Source organism: Gymnogyps californianus, chromosome 7, assembly GCF_018139145.2.
Source record: "Gymnogyps californianus isolate 813 chromosome 7, ASM1813914v2, whole genome shotgun sequence".
Taxonomy (NCBI): domain Eukaryota; kingdom Metazoa; phylum Chordata; class Aves; order Accipitriformes; family Cathartidae; genus Gymnogyps; species Gymnogyps californianus.
This window is the reverse complement of record NC_059477.1, coordinates 20493514-20510779: the sequence shown is the minus strand read 5'-3', so window position 1 is coordinate 20510779 and position 17266 is coordinate 20493514. Positions and strand designations below refer to the sequence as shown.

The 17266-nt window shown below is 46.0% G+C and overlaps 1 protein-coding gene across 1 annotated transcript; it reads left to right on the top strand.

Moving 5' to 3' along the window:
- Positions 1 to 4854: 4854 nt before the first annotated feature.
- CDCA7 (cell division cycle associated 7) lies at positions 4855 to 16489 on the top strand. Its single transcript, XM_050900005.1, is given in 13 exon segments — positions 4855 to 4899; positions 6084 to 6455; positions 6458 to 6562; positions 6564 to 6614; positions 8410 to 8535; positions 8932 to 9042; positions 10557 to 10808; positions 11251 to 11328; positions 12084 to 12272; positions 12704 to 12844; positions 13285 to 13434; positions 14023 to 14159; positions 14475 to 16489. Coding segments are annotated over 13 exon segments (1788 nt in total). The 3' UTR covers positions 14506 to 16489.
- Positions 16490 to 17266: the final 777 nt, after the last annotated feature.

Below are 17266 nucleotides of genomic sequence, written 5' to 3'. Positions count from 1 at the left end.
TCTCTTGCAACATTTCTAGTTGTTGCTTTGGCCTCATATTGATTTCAAAGCACATACCGAAACATTATGCCTGCGCTGCACTCGTCAGGAAGATAAACAGACATAATGGTCACAGAGGGGAGACGGGGTGGCTGTCCGCCCCCTTTTCGCTGGGGAACGTGGCTGCCAGGGTTTCAGCCTGTCCGACTGCTGCCACAGTGTGCTGTACCTCTGTGCTGGGGAGGAACCTGGTCATACTGACTGGGTGGGATGGGATGACCGTGGGACCTGGTCATCCTGTGCTGATGCTGCTGAGACCTGCCTGCAGCAGGGGGGATGCTGGTGGCCCCTCTGTCTCCCCATCTACACCTGGATCTCAGTGATGCCATGCCAGCAGACAAAACACTGCCATGCTCCCAGGAACGGTGGTTTTCAGGGCCGGGGTTCATGGGTGTTGTTGCTGCTGGTTGATTATTTCTGTGAAATGCTAGAGAAAGCAAACCCAGTTCCTGTTCAGCTGGGAGGGGAGAGCGCCTGTTCGTGCCTCCCCCCAGCGCTGCCATGGCTGAGCTAACGCCCCATGAGAACCTGCTTTCTCGCTGGCATCAGTGTGAAACAGGGATGGGTGGTTTTGGACATTGTTTACTTTTTAAAGAAAATATTTGCTACTGCAGTTTTGCTCTTTCTAACCTGCTCCCACTGATTATTTTCTAGCAATTGGCCATGTCTGACAGCAACACCACCCTCCCTGGGCACACACCAAAACCCCATACGCTGATAACGATCTGCAACTTGCTGAGCTGATTTAAGGAGCAGAAGTTGCCCAAACCCTCTGCGTCCCCCCTCCCTCCTCACTCAGACCAACAGCCCCCCTCTGGGGCACCCCTTACCACTGTCCTCCACTCCAGCTCAGCCGATGCTGCTGAGGATCAAACCCCAAGTATTTGAAGACTTGCTGTAAACTTGCTGCCAAGAATACTGAACCATACATCAAAGATAAGCACTTGATTTTTTTGATTGTGCTAGAGAATGCACTTTGACCTAATTATTATTATTATTATTACTTTAGGCTGGGAAAGACGGGCAGTTGCTTTTGTAATTGTGGAAAAACCCCAAACCGAGAGACCTCCTGACATCTCACGTCACTAAAATGGAACCAAATAGCTGTGCTACCTCCGAAAATTACATCTGACAGAATTATTTTCTGTGTATGTGTCCACCATAGAAGGGTTTTTACATAATTTTCTTACCTAATGAAGTGCCAAAGCTTAGCAGTTCAAGCCAGTTTGTTGCAAAAAGTTAGAGGTTATGGAGGAGAAGTCTATTACGGCAATAACACTAATAAGGGTCTGCCAAGATCACGTTTGAGTACGTGTACATACAGGGAATTTGAGATGAACATCTCAGAGGACAGAGGAACGGCGCTGGGAGGCAGCGGCAGCCCCGGGCGGCTGAGAGCCAGGGGTAAAGCATGCGGCCCCTCTCTGCAGCTCCCACCCCAGCACCACCTACGCTCCCCCCAGCCGCATCCCCCCGCTCCCGCCCCAGCCGCCCACCCGGCCGTGCCTCCTCCTAGAAAATTCAGGAGGTGGTTTTGCAGGTGCCGTCAGACTACAGACATGAACGCTGTGCTATGTAGAATGAAGTGGCTTAATATACCTGGGGCTCAACATATACATTTATTTTCCTGCTTTAGCAAGAAAGGTGAGGGCTCCCTGCGGCAGAGAGAGGGCATTTCCCTCATGCTGTGAAAACACACAAGAAGGGCCTGAAACCTCGAGGTGTGCCCTGGGGACCCCCAGGCAGGCAGCAGCGAGCCCCAAGGGAGGCTTTTCTACCTGTCCCCCCCTTCCTCCCTCCTGAGGGAGCTGCCAAAAGAGAGGTCCCTGGGGAGAAAGTTAAGCCACTGCTCGTCCCCCCACTGCCATCCTCTCCCAGCAACTGCATCTTGCTGAAGGCTGGTGGAGGCAATGCAAATCAATATTCACAAAGAGGCAGTGGCAAAGCTTATATAAAAGGGCAAAAAAACAGACTGCAGTAAGCATTTTTTATTATTTTCTGATAGCCTCCTGTTTCCCACAGCTATGCATTTGCAGAACATTTTGTAAGCAATTTCTTTATGATGTGACTTAATCTGTTTCGTGTTTTCAAAGGGAAATATAAATCAAAGCCCAAGAGCGAAAGGGCTGGGATCTTGAGCTTTTAAAAGTGGCTACTGCGTATCAACAACAGCTACTTTTGATCAACATTTTTTGCTATGCGCTTGGTGGAATGGCTACAGGATACTCAAATGAGCATTATAATTACACTCCCATAATGTACATCACAATGCTCTGGGCTCTGAATGATCTGCTACAACGTATATGCGGAATAATCATTAAGATTTCTATCAAAACTGGCCACATTTCAGCCTTTCTCTTAGTGCGCTGATGAATATAGGTTCCTAGAGGCATTTATCAACTGCACTTTTTCTCTCCCTGGGCTGTATTTATTCATTTGGTTTTCCTTCTCATATTCTTTCCATTTTTACGGTCTTACCAGTTTGTGTCAAAGAGACACGGTATCAAATAGGATCAGACATGACCACCTTCAATTCAACATGCAGCATGCATTTGCACCCAGCCTTTACTAATAAGGAACTTACAGCAAAGCACAAGGAGATACAAACCTGTTAAATTAAAAGGGGAAAATCTATTTTTCCTTGGAGAGAGAAAAAAAGGAAAAAGATACTAATTGCATTGTGGAGGTGTTTTGTGGAGCTGGTACAGTTGGTCTTGGCTATAAACTGATTATACATGCTAAATATTTAAATTTACATTTATTTTACAAATTCTGGTTCTACCTATCAGAGCACAATGTCGAAGTATTTACAGTAAAAAAGTACTTCATAAAAATTCATGTCCAGCAAACATGTAGAGGTCTAACTATAATTAAATCTCCAAAAGTAGCCTCCTGCTTCTGTATAAGAACAAGTGTCCTTTCTGGGTTGCAATCAATAGCAGGTTACCTGATTATACACCTTTTTATGTCTTATATAGTAGTGTTAGCTACTGGAGGGTGACGTGAACAAATACATATGCTTGGTCAGATCTTTTACAGAAACACACCTTTCAAGAGAGAGAAAAACAATTAGTGTGTGTTATAGGTTACTGATTTACAATTTATATCATAAATCAATGTCTGATTATTTTAATGCAAAATGTTTTTAGCTTCATTTTATTGCACTAACGGTTTCAATAACACCCTATAATTTGCTCAGATGAAGAGGTGATTGGACAGCTCTTACAGAAATTTTTAATTACTGTCATTGGTGGCTGCAATCTTATTCTTTTCTATGGAGCTAAGATACGTGTTATTGCATTGTGCTACAGGTATTCGGCGGTCATGAGAATCCAAACTCTCCCTTTCCACTGAAATACTGGCATCTATAAATCTGTGTCACTGTGCAAGTCCCATCACAATAATCACTAGCATCACACAAACATTAATTAATGTATCCACATGCTATCTTAGGCAGGCAGAAATGTATTTCCCCGATTTAAAAAAAAAAAGGGGGAAACTAGAGCATTAAGTGTGTTGTCCATAGTTAAGATCGGAAGTGTGTAGGAGAGCCAGGGACAGGGCAGCAGGAGTCCTGCCTCCAGAGAGAAAAGCTGTGTTGCAATGCCGACAGCCAATATCTGCAGGGTGACATGGAGGACAACACTTGTCCTTCATCCCAGCGGACCAACGGTCACATTTACTGTTTCTGACAATGGAGCTATTGTTGTTGGAGGTCCATGTTCTTGCTACTGCTTGAAGGTCCTAATATGTGAACAACTTTGATTCCCCCAGATGGATGCAGAAAGCGTTGCATGCTCAATCTACTGCATGTCCCTCTGTAATTTCAGCCGATTCCCTTAGCAGGTCTTCCAAGGGCCGCTACCGTGTACTGACAACTCATTTCAAGGACAGATGAGAATTTAAGAGACTATTTTCTTGAAACACCTGATAAAATACCCCAGATAATCCTTGCTGACACGTGAGCCCTGAGGGGTGAGCTCGCCCCGTGGCTGGGGAGCAGGGGAGGCGGAGAGGCTGGTAGCACTGGACAGGTAGTGGAGGACCCGCACTGGGGGACCGAACGGGCAGGGATGTTTTCTTCCACTCACATCAGCCTAATTTGAGTTAAATGTGGCTGAAAATGCAATGCTCACCCGGGTTCAGCTTTGCATGTCCTCAGCTATTGTAAATAGCTGGAGGTAGGACAGTGGTGCTGCCTATGTCTCGACAAAGATTAAGAAACTTTTTCCGTCATGATAAAGCCAGTTGGTAAGTTTGTTCTGCCCATCCACTGAGGGCATCTGGGCCCTGCAGGGTAGAACAGCGGTGCGAAGGGCATGAAGATGAAAACGGGAATGACAGCACAGGTCACAACAGCCATCTCCTGAATTAGAGACCTTCAGTTTCCGGTACCCTGCACTGTACCGTAGGAAGGGAAGCCCCTGCCCTTCACATACTTCCCACTTCTCTTCTCCCTTTCCTGCCCCCTTCTCCCCAATCCTCTGTAAAATATGTGAGCTGACACACACAATTTTCAAAAAATTAATTCTTTTCACATATTAAAAAAAAAAAAGCTGAAAATACAGTTCACAAAATGTCCTGTCCAGTTTCTCCACAAAGTCCCTGCTCTGGCCTATTAACTTTAAAGCCATCTGACTACATATGTTGTTTGAAGAATGCTGTTTCCATTAAGCATTAAATGGAAAATTAACTGCAGTGTGAAGTATGGATTCAGCTAGCCCCAGCAGTACTCCGAAACATTTCATATGATGCTCTTAAAAGCTGTGAAGGTTGGCTACTTTTCTAGTAAAATCCTGATAATCATGACTCAAGATGTTAAGGGCTGTTACTGTTGAGAAACTGGATCTCTTCTTCCATGTAAGTAAATTAGTATTTGTAGATTTTTTTTCTGAAAGAAGTAAAACTACATCAAAATTCAAGAAACATCCCCCCTTCCCAACTGAGCTGTCTTGGTTGGAAACCATCTGGGTGGCAATCTTCTGCTAATGCAGATTTAGAGGAATCAAGTGTGGTCTGGTCTCCGGAGAACCGGGTTTAGTTCATCTGCTTTTGTGCGTGCGCCGAGAAGCCAGTGGTGCAGGTAAGTATGTAATTACGGGCTTATTTAAAATGGAGATTCTTTTACATGGCAGACTGCAGCATGCGCAGGAAGAATAATGCCCACAGAAAATAGAAAACCTCCACGAGGGCTCTTGTACTCTATTGTGCTGTAGCCTATTTACAGGCTTTGGCTTAGAGATGATTCGTGGTTTGCTTTACACGGGCGCAGGTTTGCGTGCAGGCTGCACGTGCACGGGGCCTCCTTCCCTCGTGCTGATTGCAATAGGGACTTGCCTGCTGTCGGGAAGGCACCTGGAAATGCCGAGCAGCTACAGTTGCACTGGTATTGAGCCCTGCTCAGACCACAGCGTAAACGGATGATTATAGGAAACACTGGGGCCACAAATCCCATACAGCTTCTCTAGGGCTTCTCGCGTTACTATTGCTGCCAAATACTGGTCGTGCAGCAGTTATTTTGCTGTGTTTAATGGCTGTATTTGATTTAATGCAATATTACAAACGTTACATAAAATGGTTTACAACGACTGATGATCTGTTTTCTTCTGGCCTGTCTTCAAGTAATATTTTGTTTGCAAAGTGCAACGCAGCCAACTTCTTTGTAAAATCCTGTTGCACTGGGGTACTCCCAAGGGAGCAGAAGCAACAGGCGTCACCCACGACCTCACTCCTCACGCTGAACTGTGCCCCTGGTGCACTGGCAAATAACACTTCATTTACTGTGGCAACACAGGAGCGCGTGCGCGTTGCTGGGCTGGTTTTTTAATGAAGCGCACTTCTACTATCCCGCTTGGCAGGCGCCGCTGAAGGCAGGGCCACTGCAGCCTCATGCTCTGCAGGGCCTCAAGGGGTGCAGGGTGCCCCGGCGGTACGCGGAGGCTGCCCCAGCCCTGGGGGCAGCCAGGACACAGGGCCCTGCCTTTCCGTCGTGGAGGTACCCCCTCCGCCCCTGAAAACTGACAGGTTTGGGGGTTTTATTTCAGAGTGGTGGGAACACATCCAGGTCTGGCATACAAAATCGAAAGTTTTTAAAAAGAGAGAGAGTTAGAGACTACGTGGGCTCCCCCGGCCGGGGGGGCCTGGTCCCTCATCCCGCCGCGGCGGCCCGCCACGGGGCAACCTTGGCCCCCGCGCGCCCCCCTCCCCTCCGGCACGCGAGTCCCGCGGCGTTCCGACCGGGAGCTTTTCGCGCCACAGGGCCAGGCCCTTGCAGCTCCACAAACCCCGCACCGCGAATAGAGAAAAAAAAAAATGGGGCCTCCGCACTAGCCCCTCCGGGGGCGCCCCGGGAGAGCTGAGTTGCTCCTCAGCAGGGGTGGGCGGGCGGGCGCGGGGCGGGCACGCCGGGTGCCCGATCCTGAGGGGGTGTCAGCTGCATCTGCCAGGACGCGGGCGCCAACGCGGGAAAGGCGCCGCCGGGCCCCGCCCCCCGCAGTCCCAGCCGCTTTGGCGCGAACCTTCAGTTCCCCGGTGCTCGCTCCGCCGCCGCCAGCATGGGTCCGCCGCGCCCGCAGGTGAGCGCTGCCCGCGGCGGGGGGGCTGCCCGCCGGGCTCGCGGCACGGCTGCGGATCGCTGCTGCTGCTGCTGCTGCTGCTGCTGCTGCTGCTGCTGAGGGCGGCGGGGGGGGGGGGGGCGCTGCTGTGGCGCTTGCGGCCGCGCTCTCCCGGGGCCCTGCGGGGTCTCACGGCTGGGGCAAGCCGGGCTGCGGGGAGGCTGGTGGGGGCGGGCGGGGCGAGTCTTTAGGCTGGGGCTCGCCGGGCACCCCAGGGAGAGCGACGCAGGGGCAGCCCCGGGCCTCCTGCCCCGCCGCGGTGCTGGGGCTCTCCGTGCCCCGCGAACGGCGCTGCCCTCGCCCGCCTGACTGGGATAGGGGGCCCGGCTTCGGAGCCGTGCTCGGCGGGGGGCCGGCGCCAGCCTCCCAGCGCCCCCGCCTTCTGCCTCCCGCCTCGCAGCTGCCCCGGCCGCCGCTACGACGCGGGGCGCGAGGGCGGCCGTTGGGCGGTGGGGCGCGGGGGGTCGCTGCGGGCGAGGGGAAGGTACCTCACGGCGGGGGGGAGGCGGCCCCGCTGGGCGGGCGTGGAGCCCGCGGTCTCGGGGGAGTGGGGCGGAGGGGGTCGCTGTGGGGCGCAGAGGCGGGCGGCCCCGCGGGGTGTGTGGGGGGGCGGCAGCGTCGGAGCGGGAGGCGGGGGGAGCTGCCCGCGCCCCTGGCCGGCGTGCGGGGCCGTGCCAGGGGCCGCGCCCGAGGAGAGGAAGGCGTGTTTGCGTGCCGATGGCGATCCCCGGTCTCCTGGCCTGGGCTTCACGGTGCTGGCCGGCCCCGTGGTGGAGGCCGTCGGGTGCAGCCCGGCCTGCCGCGGCAGGGTTTCTCCGGCTGGGCGCTGCCTCAGCCGCGGCAGGCGACGCCAGGAGCGGCCCCTTTTGTCTCTGGGGCCCCATCCGTGCCAGGCCGGGCCGGGAAGCTTTTCTGTTCTTCGTTAGCACCAGCAAAACTGTGAAGCGTGGGCAAGCCTCGGGGGTGCTGCGGTGCCGCTCCAGCGAAAAGCAGCGCGCTGAACGGTGCTGGGGAGAGGACGGAGGTCTTTAAATTGCCCTGGCTAGTTACTGTTTAAACCGTATTTATAAAATATGTGGCCCAGTCGGCTGGGCCTGTGAACTGGTAACGGTTAGAGCACTCGACTTGGGCAGCATCTAAGTGTGGGTGCAGCAGGCTTGGCCATCCGGTCGCTGCCACCCTGGGGAGGAAAAATGGGTCATTGCCAGTAGAAACATTCCCTGGGAAATGAAAACCTGAAGCCCATCAAAAAAGCTATTTCAACCTGGTAATAAAATTAACAAAACAGCAAGCTGTTGTGTCTAGAAGAGTTTTTTCAAAGCTCCTCTTTTCTGTGGATGTGATCGTTAGTCTCTTCCGTAACAGCTGCAGTGTATTTAGTGTTTGCCTCAAACTAAAAGTAATTAATAAATCAAGGCAGATTTCTAGGTACTATTTGTGTACTTGTACTTTTTTCCAGCAATGACTATAATGAGTGGAGAACGTTATGATTTTTGTGTATATTTCCACTTGGCTGTTTGGATAAAAGTATTTCTAAATACTGAACAAAACTCGTGTATAACAATGATCAGAAATGTATCCCATTTCTAACTTTGGGGATTATTTCAAAGCTGATGATAATTCTGACTTGTTTTCAAGACTGTTAAATATTCTAAAATGTTCAAACCTCTTAAACTTCAATTTAAGGATGTTCTTAAAAGCTAGTATGCTACAGTAGGTCTCTTTTATTAACGGTGTTGCCATTGTCCTTTTGCAGCGCCGAGGTTGTTCAGGAAGGAAAAACTTCACAGCATTCCGAAATACGAAACTGATTCCCATGGAAACATCCTCATCCTCTGATGACAGTTGTGACAGTTTTGGTTCTGATAATTTTGCAAACACAGTAAGTACAGTACAAGAACAAATAAAACTGAATGTGCAGGGCTAGTAAAGCTTGCAAAAATGTAAAGCTGGTAAAGCTAGTAAATGTTTTGTGCATGATTAAAACTGCTTGCTCTGCTTATGTTTTTGTATAGTAGTTATAAATCTATGCTATATGCTGTAATTTCATTTCACTCTTCACTTGTGCTTCTAGGTGGTAATTGTTGGAAACAGATTAGCTATTTATTCTAGCCTTTAAAATGTCACCTAACCTAACATGCCTGATAATTTGCAACTGTGGTTCTGAAACCCCTTGTTAAATGCCTTAACTATTTTTTCTTTATTAAAAAAGCTATTTGCTTATACTGCACTTGTAAATCTGTGCAACTTCAGTTAAAGGATATTTTATTCTTCATAGAAATGCAAGTTTAGGTCGGATATTAGAGAAGAACTGGCAAAAATTTTTCATGAAGCCTCTGATGATGAATCCTTCTGTGGCTTTTCAGAAAATGAGATTCAAGATGCGCTGGTAAGACAGTTGATTTTAGTTTGCAATTTTAAATTTAAATTCTTATGCATTCTTAATTGAAAAATAATGGCAGCTTCAGCTTGAAAGTCAAATGTCAGAGAGAAGCATAATTTTATTTAATTTAACGTACAGTCTAAGTAGCCATAGTTTCATTTTCTTTTTGTCTCCGAAAAAAGCCCCCAAGTTCCTGAGCTTTGCAAGTTCAGAATAAAATCTGCCATTTGGATTTTGAAATATAATACCTCTTAAAACTGTCCTTGCTGGATGTTGCTCTGTTAGACTAACGTTTTTGGTTTCCTCAATATGAAGTGTTATGCTAGCCCATGGACTCCAGCAAACCTGAGAAAAATTTCTATGTCTATTGACATGCAGTCAGTCCTGCACTCTGACAGTGTAACAGGAAATGCTGTACTACTTTAGCAGTAGAGAAATAGTGATAGGTGGTGAAATCCGCCTTCCTGCTTTTCCTTGACATCAGTGCAAGAGCAGTTTTACTGCTTAAAAAGACCAACAGTTGGTATTTAGTAGAGAAGGCAGAAGTAGTACCATGTTTGGCATAAAATAGGTTTGTTGTAACTTCAGAACATCCTGAGGAATGACTAGAAAAGAACAATATCTGATTGGAACAGGACGTGTCTGAGTTAAATAATACACAACAGTAAAGAAAATAAGTAGGAGACAAAGCTGGAATAGATACATAAGAAAAAGATATCAATAACTACACAAAATGGGCAACCAGAACCACATACCTGGTTTAGTAAAAACCCTGTCCAAATAAGGATTGCCATTTGAGAATGATGGTCTGTGCATATGAAGCAGAAAGCCTGTTGTTGCCTATGACCAAAATAAGACAGTCTTACTGAGTCTAAACCTAAAAGTCAAAGCCTATTGCAAAATGGGCTTTTAACTAAAGAAATTAATTTCTGTCCTCACTGAACTCTTGGTTCTTGCAAAAGTTGTAAGCAAGGCATCAGAATTCAAAGGTAAGAAAATATTGGCATTTTATTCACAATTATTTCATTGACTGGCTCTAGAAGGAAGTTTTCACTTGATATTGTTGATACTGTGAGATGGCTGTTCTTGACAGCTTACAAACTTGGGTTTGACCCTGTGCTGAGAACTGTGTAGTGGCTTTTTTTACAGCCAAATACAATATGTTGCAAAAATGAGCCCTTTAAAGGCAATTCTCTTTCTCACACTCACACACAAACTATCTTTGCTATTAGACCTGCAAGTGACAGCTAAGACTGCTGCAACTGAAACCAAGCTCCTTTTTCTGATGTGTTGCAGCAATACAGCGTGGCTCTTCCTGAGAGTTTTTTATCACTGCGCCCCCTCCTTCTTCTCCCTTCCCCCCCTTAAAATATACTAGAGCAGTAGGACTGGAGATTTAAACGTCTAGATTTCAGCCAGATAACCTCTTTAACCACTCCCAAACAAAACGTTGTCGAACTGTATTTAATTACAGAGCAACTCACTTGGATTTATATGCTTTCATTCTGGTCTGTTAACAGAAATTGGAATCGGATTCAGAGGAGAATGATACGAGTCCTGAAAGTGAGGTAGCTCAGAGAAGGCAGAAATGCCCTGTTCCTCTAAAAGTAGCCATGAAGTTTCCACCTCGAAGATCGGAGAGGAGGAAGGGTGAGATGGAACCTCTTCCTGAAAAGCTGATGCCTGCTCCAGATTCAGACTCTGACTCTGAAGAAAAGGGTGCCATATTTTTAGAAAAAAGAGCTTTAAATATAAAGGAAAACAAAGCAATGGCAAGTACTCAATGTCTCCCTGGGAGGTGCCCCCTTCTTCCCCCCGCCCCCCCCCCCCCCCCCCGACTCTTGGGGGACCTCTTTGGTTGTTCAAATTAACTCTAATGGGAATTATGTGAATGCATTTGGAGGAATTTACATTCCTAATATTTAAATATGATACTTTATGTCCACTGGCATGTGAAAATCCATAGACTAAGTACTTCAGTAAAAATCCATAGGCTGCAAGCCTAAAGAATAGGGCTTAAACATAATAAGTTTAAGCATTTTCAAATTACTTGCAGTCACTAGAACATAAATAAGACATAAAAGTAAAAAGTTGAAGAGTGACTGCATTTTCTCTAAGTAATTGTACTTCTAGCCAATTGCCCTAATCTAATAGTCTGTAATAGCACATAAACACCCTTTTAAGGCTCTGCTTCCTTTTTCTTTCCCTTGTTAGCTTGCAAAACTAATGGCTGAGTTGCAGAACGTTTCTGGTATCTTTGGTGGGAGAAAATCATTGCCAACTGTCAGTCATGTAAGTATAAACTTACTATATTTGCCTTCAGAAATCTGAAGAGTCAAATTCTGACATTACAAAACAGGACTCTCAATTAAAAAACTTAATAAACCATGTAAATCAAAGTCCAGTTCAGAATTTTATTGCTTCCTAAAACAGGCATCCTCATTGTGCAATTCTCTTTTGATTTGCCACTGTATAAAGCAGAACAGATTAATTCATAAAGGTTAGGTGTCTCCACAGGCCAATAAAACTAAACAAGGTGCTGTGTAAATATGTATTTATACAAAGGCTGGAGATAAGGGGGGCAGCTCAGACTTTGAAGCTCAAGCCTGAGTATTCTGCGAGTTTGGAGCCTTGAAAAAAACCTGACATTTGGCCTAACTAGGTCCTTAAAGAAGGTTGGGTTGTGAATTGGCAGTGTAATGAATTTCACTGCTAATTTACCTGTAAGCTGTGTGAAGATGGGAACAACACTAAAAGTTGCAACTCCTCATAGACACGGGTTCTGCTGCTGCATGGAGGAATTATTGTGTCTTACACCTGCATGGACACAAACTTGCTTTTGACTGTTCCTCTGCAGCTAGCAGAATGCCCGAGATGAATTTGCCTAGGATGTTTTTACCTTGTGTTTTCTGATTTGGGACTGGGGGGAGACTTCATCTTTGGGAAAGACAGAAGGAAGGCATGTCTTTTGGGGGAGGAATTCATAGTAGGGACAGGAGCTGTCTGGGTTTTCGCCTGTTTCATTAGGGCCTTTTAAACTTTACCAGGGACCAAAGCGACTTCCAAGGCGTTCATTGCCCAGAAGTGCATTGAGGAGGAACCCAGACCGAAGGTCTCGGCCTCACACAAGATCCAGGTCCCTGATTGAAGGTCCTCCTACTCCTTTACCAGAAGAGGAAGATGATGACCGGTACATCTTAGTGAGAAGAAGAAAGATGTCCGATGAATACCTGGAGGTATGTTGAGGTTCTAGTTCTCCTCTTGCAGGTTGATTGTGAAGGTGGCTTTGTATCCCTTCAAGAAAATAGCAATTCATACAGAGTTGATCAAGATAATGAGTATGCCATGGCCTGGGAAGAAGTACAGAAAATAGCATGTTGTACGTGCTCTCCATTTCCCCCCGCCATATCCTTGAAAAATCACTTCCTCTTGCGCTCCAACAGGAATGAACCAAGATCCAGTAGCATTTCTGCGCCCTGAAGGTGACAGATCAAGTGAAGGTGCTAAAGCTGCATCCGTATCATATGTCTTTGCAAAGATCTGTTACCTCTTGTTTAAACTTACGATGGGTATTTGAGACTTTGGCATCGCTTTGAAGATCCCCACCTTGTTTATGTAGAGTTTTTGCTGAAACTAATACTAAAAGTATTGTGTCTTCACTCTTCAGCATGAAGCCCGAACTCCCAGGAGGGGTCACCGTGGTGCCATGGCTTTTCCACACATTGTGCGCCCAGTTGAGGAGATAACAGCAGAAGAGCTGAATAATGTTTGTGGATCTGCAAGAGATAAAGTATACAACAGGGCCACGGTAAGTATATCCCAACTTTGTGAAATGCATACTAGTGAAGTCATTTTCTTGTTATTCCCTGCTTGTGGTTTAGCATCAAATAGAGCAGACTCCCTCTCACTGAGAGGAAGGATGTGATTTTTGGGAGAAGTATGCCTGAGATATTGAGACGTCATCTCTTATCTTGACCTGAATTTATAGAATGGCCTTTACCAAGGCAGTTAGCTTGCTTTCACCCTGGAACAACTGTAGTACCTAGGTGATACCAGCCAAGGAAAGTGATTAACAGGCGCTGAAGATGCAATGTTAAAACAGTCTTGGCTCAAACTTGCAAGGTGGCTTTCTGTTTCAGGATAAGCACTGCTAGCTGCCAAAGAGATTGCTTGTTAAATGCTCTGTTCCCCTAACTAGAGACCCATCTTTAACGTCTTGTTTCCTGAACTACTTTCCCTCTGTTCTAGGGATCCACCTGTCATCAGTGTCGCCAAAAAACCATAGACACCAAGACAAATTGTCGTAACCCTGATTGCGTAGGAGTACGGGGCCAATTCTGTGGGCCATGCCTCCGCAATAGGTATGGGGAAGATGTCAGAACGGCGTTGCTGGATCCGGTAAGACAATTTTGAATATTGGCTTTATTGTGCTTAACTTGAGCAGAGAGGTGCATTGGTTACTCATAGCAAAAGAGTTTTAGCAGAGGAACTGCTTACAGTGCTGTAGTACATAATGCAGTCCTGGTCTGATTGAAACTGAATCACAGAACCTTGTGTTGTGTAGAACTTGTAGTTACTACTTCTGTAGCTTGATCTGCAGGAGTAAACTACAAGAGCAGAGCAGCTGCCAAAATATTCTTGTATTTGAGCATCAGAACAGTGTTCTCTTTTGCTTTGCATTAGTGCTTAATGCCCTATGGAAAGGAACTGTATTGTGGACAAAGTGCTGCTGTTGTGGGCTGTGGAAGTGGTGCAGGAGTTGAGCAGAGTGGAATGCTTCCTGTGGTTATGTACAAGGCAGGCAAAGGAGAGTTTAATCCCTTACAGACTGAAGAATTTGTACTTTGCACTGGTTTAGACAACTTCTGCAGCGCTGATGTTCGCTGCAGAACTCAGTGCGGAGCCGGGCCCTCTTAAGTTGCGGGTGTGAATCATGTCTGGCTTTCCAGTTCAGTTAAAAAGGCTTGTTGTCTGTCTTTTGTCTAGACCTGGAGATGTCCACCATGTCGTGGAATCTGCAACTGTAGCTTCTGCAGACAGCGAGATGGCCGATGTGCTACAGGTGTCCTGGTCTATCTGGCCAAGTACCATGGCTATGACAATGTCCATGCCTACTTGAAAAGGTAAGTATGCCATTGTGTCAGTGGCATGGCTCTGCTCTAAGTGGGATAAGCAGCTCAAAACTGGGAGAGGAGAGCTCTCCACATCCTGGTTTGTCAGGTAAATCTCAGGATCAGTCCGTGTTGCCCTTAGAATCTGAGATTTTGCCATATGATTTTTCTGACATGTTGGTTCTTAACCAAAACAAGTGGTATATCCACTCTCTTTTGGCTCTCAACTTCAGCTGTGTTTATTGTCAGGGCTTCCACTAATTTGTCTAAAGAGTTTCCAAACAGTGTTTTGCTACAAGCTAACTCATGTTTCTACTTGTCTTTCAGTCTGAAACAAGAACTTGGAATGGAAGACTGAAGCTGTGACTGCCTTTAAATTACGTACTCTTTCACCAATGTCGTATTAATGCCTGCAGTGAATTGTTTAATCAAATGAGATTACAAAGCCAGTGCCTTCCTTCCCTCCCCTTTTGGGTAAAAAAGGATAAGGAACTTTCACTTATCTCAGTGCAAATCATACTTGGGAAGACTGTTTAATGAAGGTCTTTGCCCACAGGCCATTGTTTTCTTTTTAAACAACTTTGCAAATCGGATAGCATCAGTCCTTGCTTTCATGCCAATAACTTTTTTTTTTTTTTTTCCCCCCCTGAAAGGAGATGGGGCTTTAAGCCGTTAGTTTTATTCATGGAGTGATCTGTGCTGGAGGTTTATTTATGCTTTGAAGTTGATCACAAAAAGATAGAGATGTTCTGAAAATTCAGGGCACTGTTCCCCACAGAACCAAGCGGGGAAACGTATGTGCTTAACTTCAGGTCAACTTCTGCTGCAATACAGACTCTTACTGAACATAAATGATCAAATAGAAGCTAAGAATTCTCTAAAACAACAACGCATTCTTAAGTTCAAAAAGGAAGCCCTAAAAGTTGCAGCTGAGCAGTCTCCAAGCACTAATATTTGGTTTTATAGAGTACTCAAAGTGCACATTGGCCATTTTAAGGGAGATTCTCCGAGTGACTTAAAAAATGCAGGAGAAGCAGTTGGGGGTGGCACTTCGTATTTTTGCTCAGATGAGAGGAGGCCACTGCTGAAAGCTTCCACAGCACCAACACTAGCATTGCCTAGTGATGACAGTGACATGAACATACTGGTATACATTGTGGAGTGACCACTCTGTCTGAAACAGAATGTACCCTTTGTTAAATTACTGGTTTTGTGGGTTCTCTTCCCCCTGCTTTTGCTGCCACTGCAGAACTGCTGCTTTGCAGAATCAGCACTGGTCTCAGGGCCGAGGGATACCTCCAGACCAGGGCTTGGTTAAGTAGAGAGGTAGTGCTTCATGTGGCTGTTGGCCAACTACAAGTGGATGAAAGATGGTAACTTGCTGAATTCGGTTATCTAGAAAAGGGGCAATGACAAACAATCACTCAAATCAGAAGCCTGAATTTTTTTACCTCCGGAAAAAAAAAGCAAGGACTTTCTAAGCTACAGTCCAGCTTAAAGTGGGTTATTCTTCCAGTTGCATAGAGCAGCATAAACGTAAACAGATAATGTTCTCAAGAGACACCCTGGTTGTAGTAACAGATGAGGAAGAATGATTGCCTCATCAAAAAGGCTTTTAAAAATAAATAAGAAGGGAGATGTAATGGGTTGCATACAGTTTGTGAGCACTTACAAATGTGGTTAGTGCTGTGGTCTCCTCCTTAACAGTCCGGCCATATTTCTGTATCTGGCTCCGCATGATTGTAGAAGGATATTTCGCATGATGTTGTTAATGAGGCATGAGTACAGCAAAAATGGAGCTGAAGAATTCTAATGTGCTTGTGGATGGGGTCTTGTGTACTCAGTGCTGTAGAAAAGAACGTGCCGTGAAAATTGCATCTGGAGAACCACAAAGTGTATAAATGCGCTTAGTTTGGTTATGGAAACTACTGTATAAGCTTTGTATAAGGTTTAGAATGCAATGTTATAAATAATGTACAGTTGAATAGTAGAAGGATCAACTTTTATTGAGCACTAGAACAAAACATGGGTTTAGACTTCTCTGCTTGCACAGTGTTTGCACTGTGTATATACATAATAATCCACAGTTTATACCTTTCTGGGAATTACATCAGTGTGTGTGAGAGGGGAGGAGAGAGTAATTTAGAAACAAAAGATATGTATGTCTCAGACTTGCAGTTCTGTTTCATAAATCATCTGTCCTATTGAAAATCTCCTGTCCTCTCTGTCTGTTTTTATAGTGTGACTAGCTGTGCAGTCTGAGGTGGAGAGCGCTCTACCCTCTAGGTACATTTCGTGAAGAAGGAACTCTAGAAATACATGTTCTGACAGATAAGAGCGATTTCCCCCCCCCCCCCCCCCCCCCCCCCCCCCCCCCAGTTGCTGAGCTTGCCTTCTGATTGCTAGAGTGTGAAAGGACTGTGCTAAAAGCAAACCCTTGCATCATATCACGGAGACTGCTGTATTTAGATTTACTCAGATCTGCGATGTTCTGTACAAAGTTTTTTATTTTGAAAATAAAAATTTTCTGGGTTAGAATTTTTGCCTCTTAACTGTTTTTAAAAAGCCCATTAGAGCTGTACTTAGATTTTACCACCTTCCAGGTAAACTTTTGTTGCAAAGTAAAGGAGTCGATTGCTCCCATCATACCTGGGGGAGCAGTGGGACTAGGACATCTTTCTCTCCCCAGCCACGTGTCCCTGAACCAGACTTGCTCTGATATTCATGCTGCTTGGATTGAATTGTTTGGTAACTGATAACTAACTTGTGATGGCAGAAATACATAGGTGCTGAGTTCAGGCCAGATACAGACTTCAAGCACATGTGCTATGTGCTTACCTTTCTACCTTTTTTTCTGCTTTTTTTTTTTTTAAACTAGATGCCTACATCCTTAGCTGAGAAGGGTAAGGAGGATATTATTTCAGACACAAGTCAAAGTCAGGTGCCTGCCACTATATATGTGTGTATATATATATTTATTTCCCCCCTCCCCCCAACAGACTCTTAAGTAACTTCTCTTGGGAGCTCTGTGCTGGAGCAGAGAATTACCTGGGGGGGCCTCGATTGCAGGCTGACAGTGCTGAAGACTGTTTTTGATACTTGTGCTGCTTGCTTTTGTG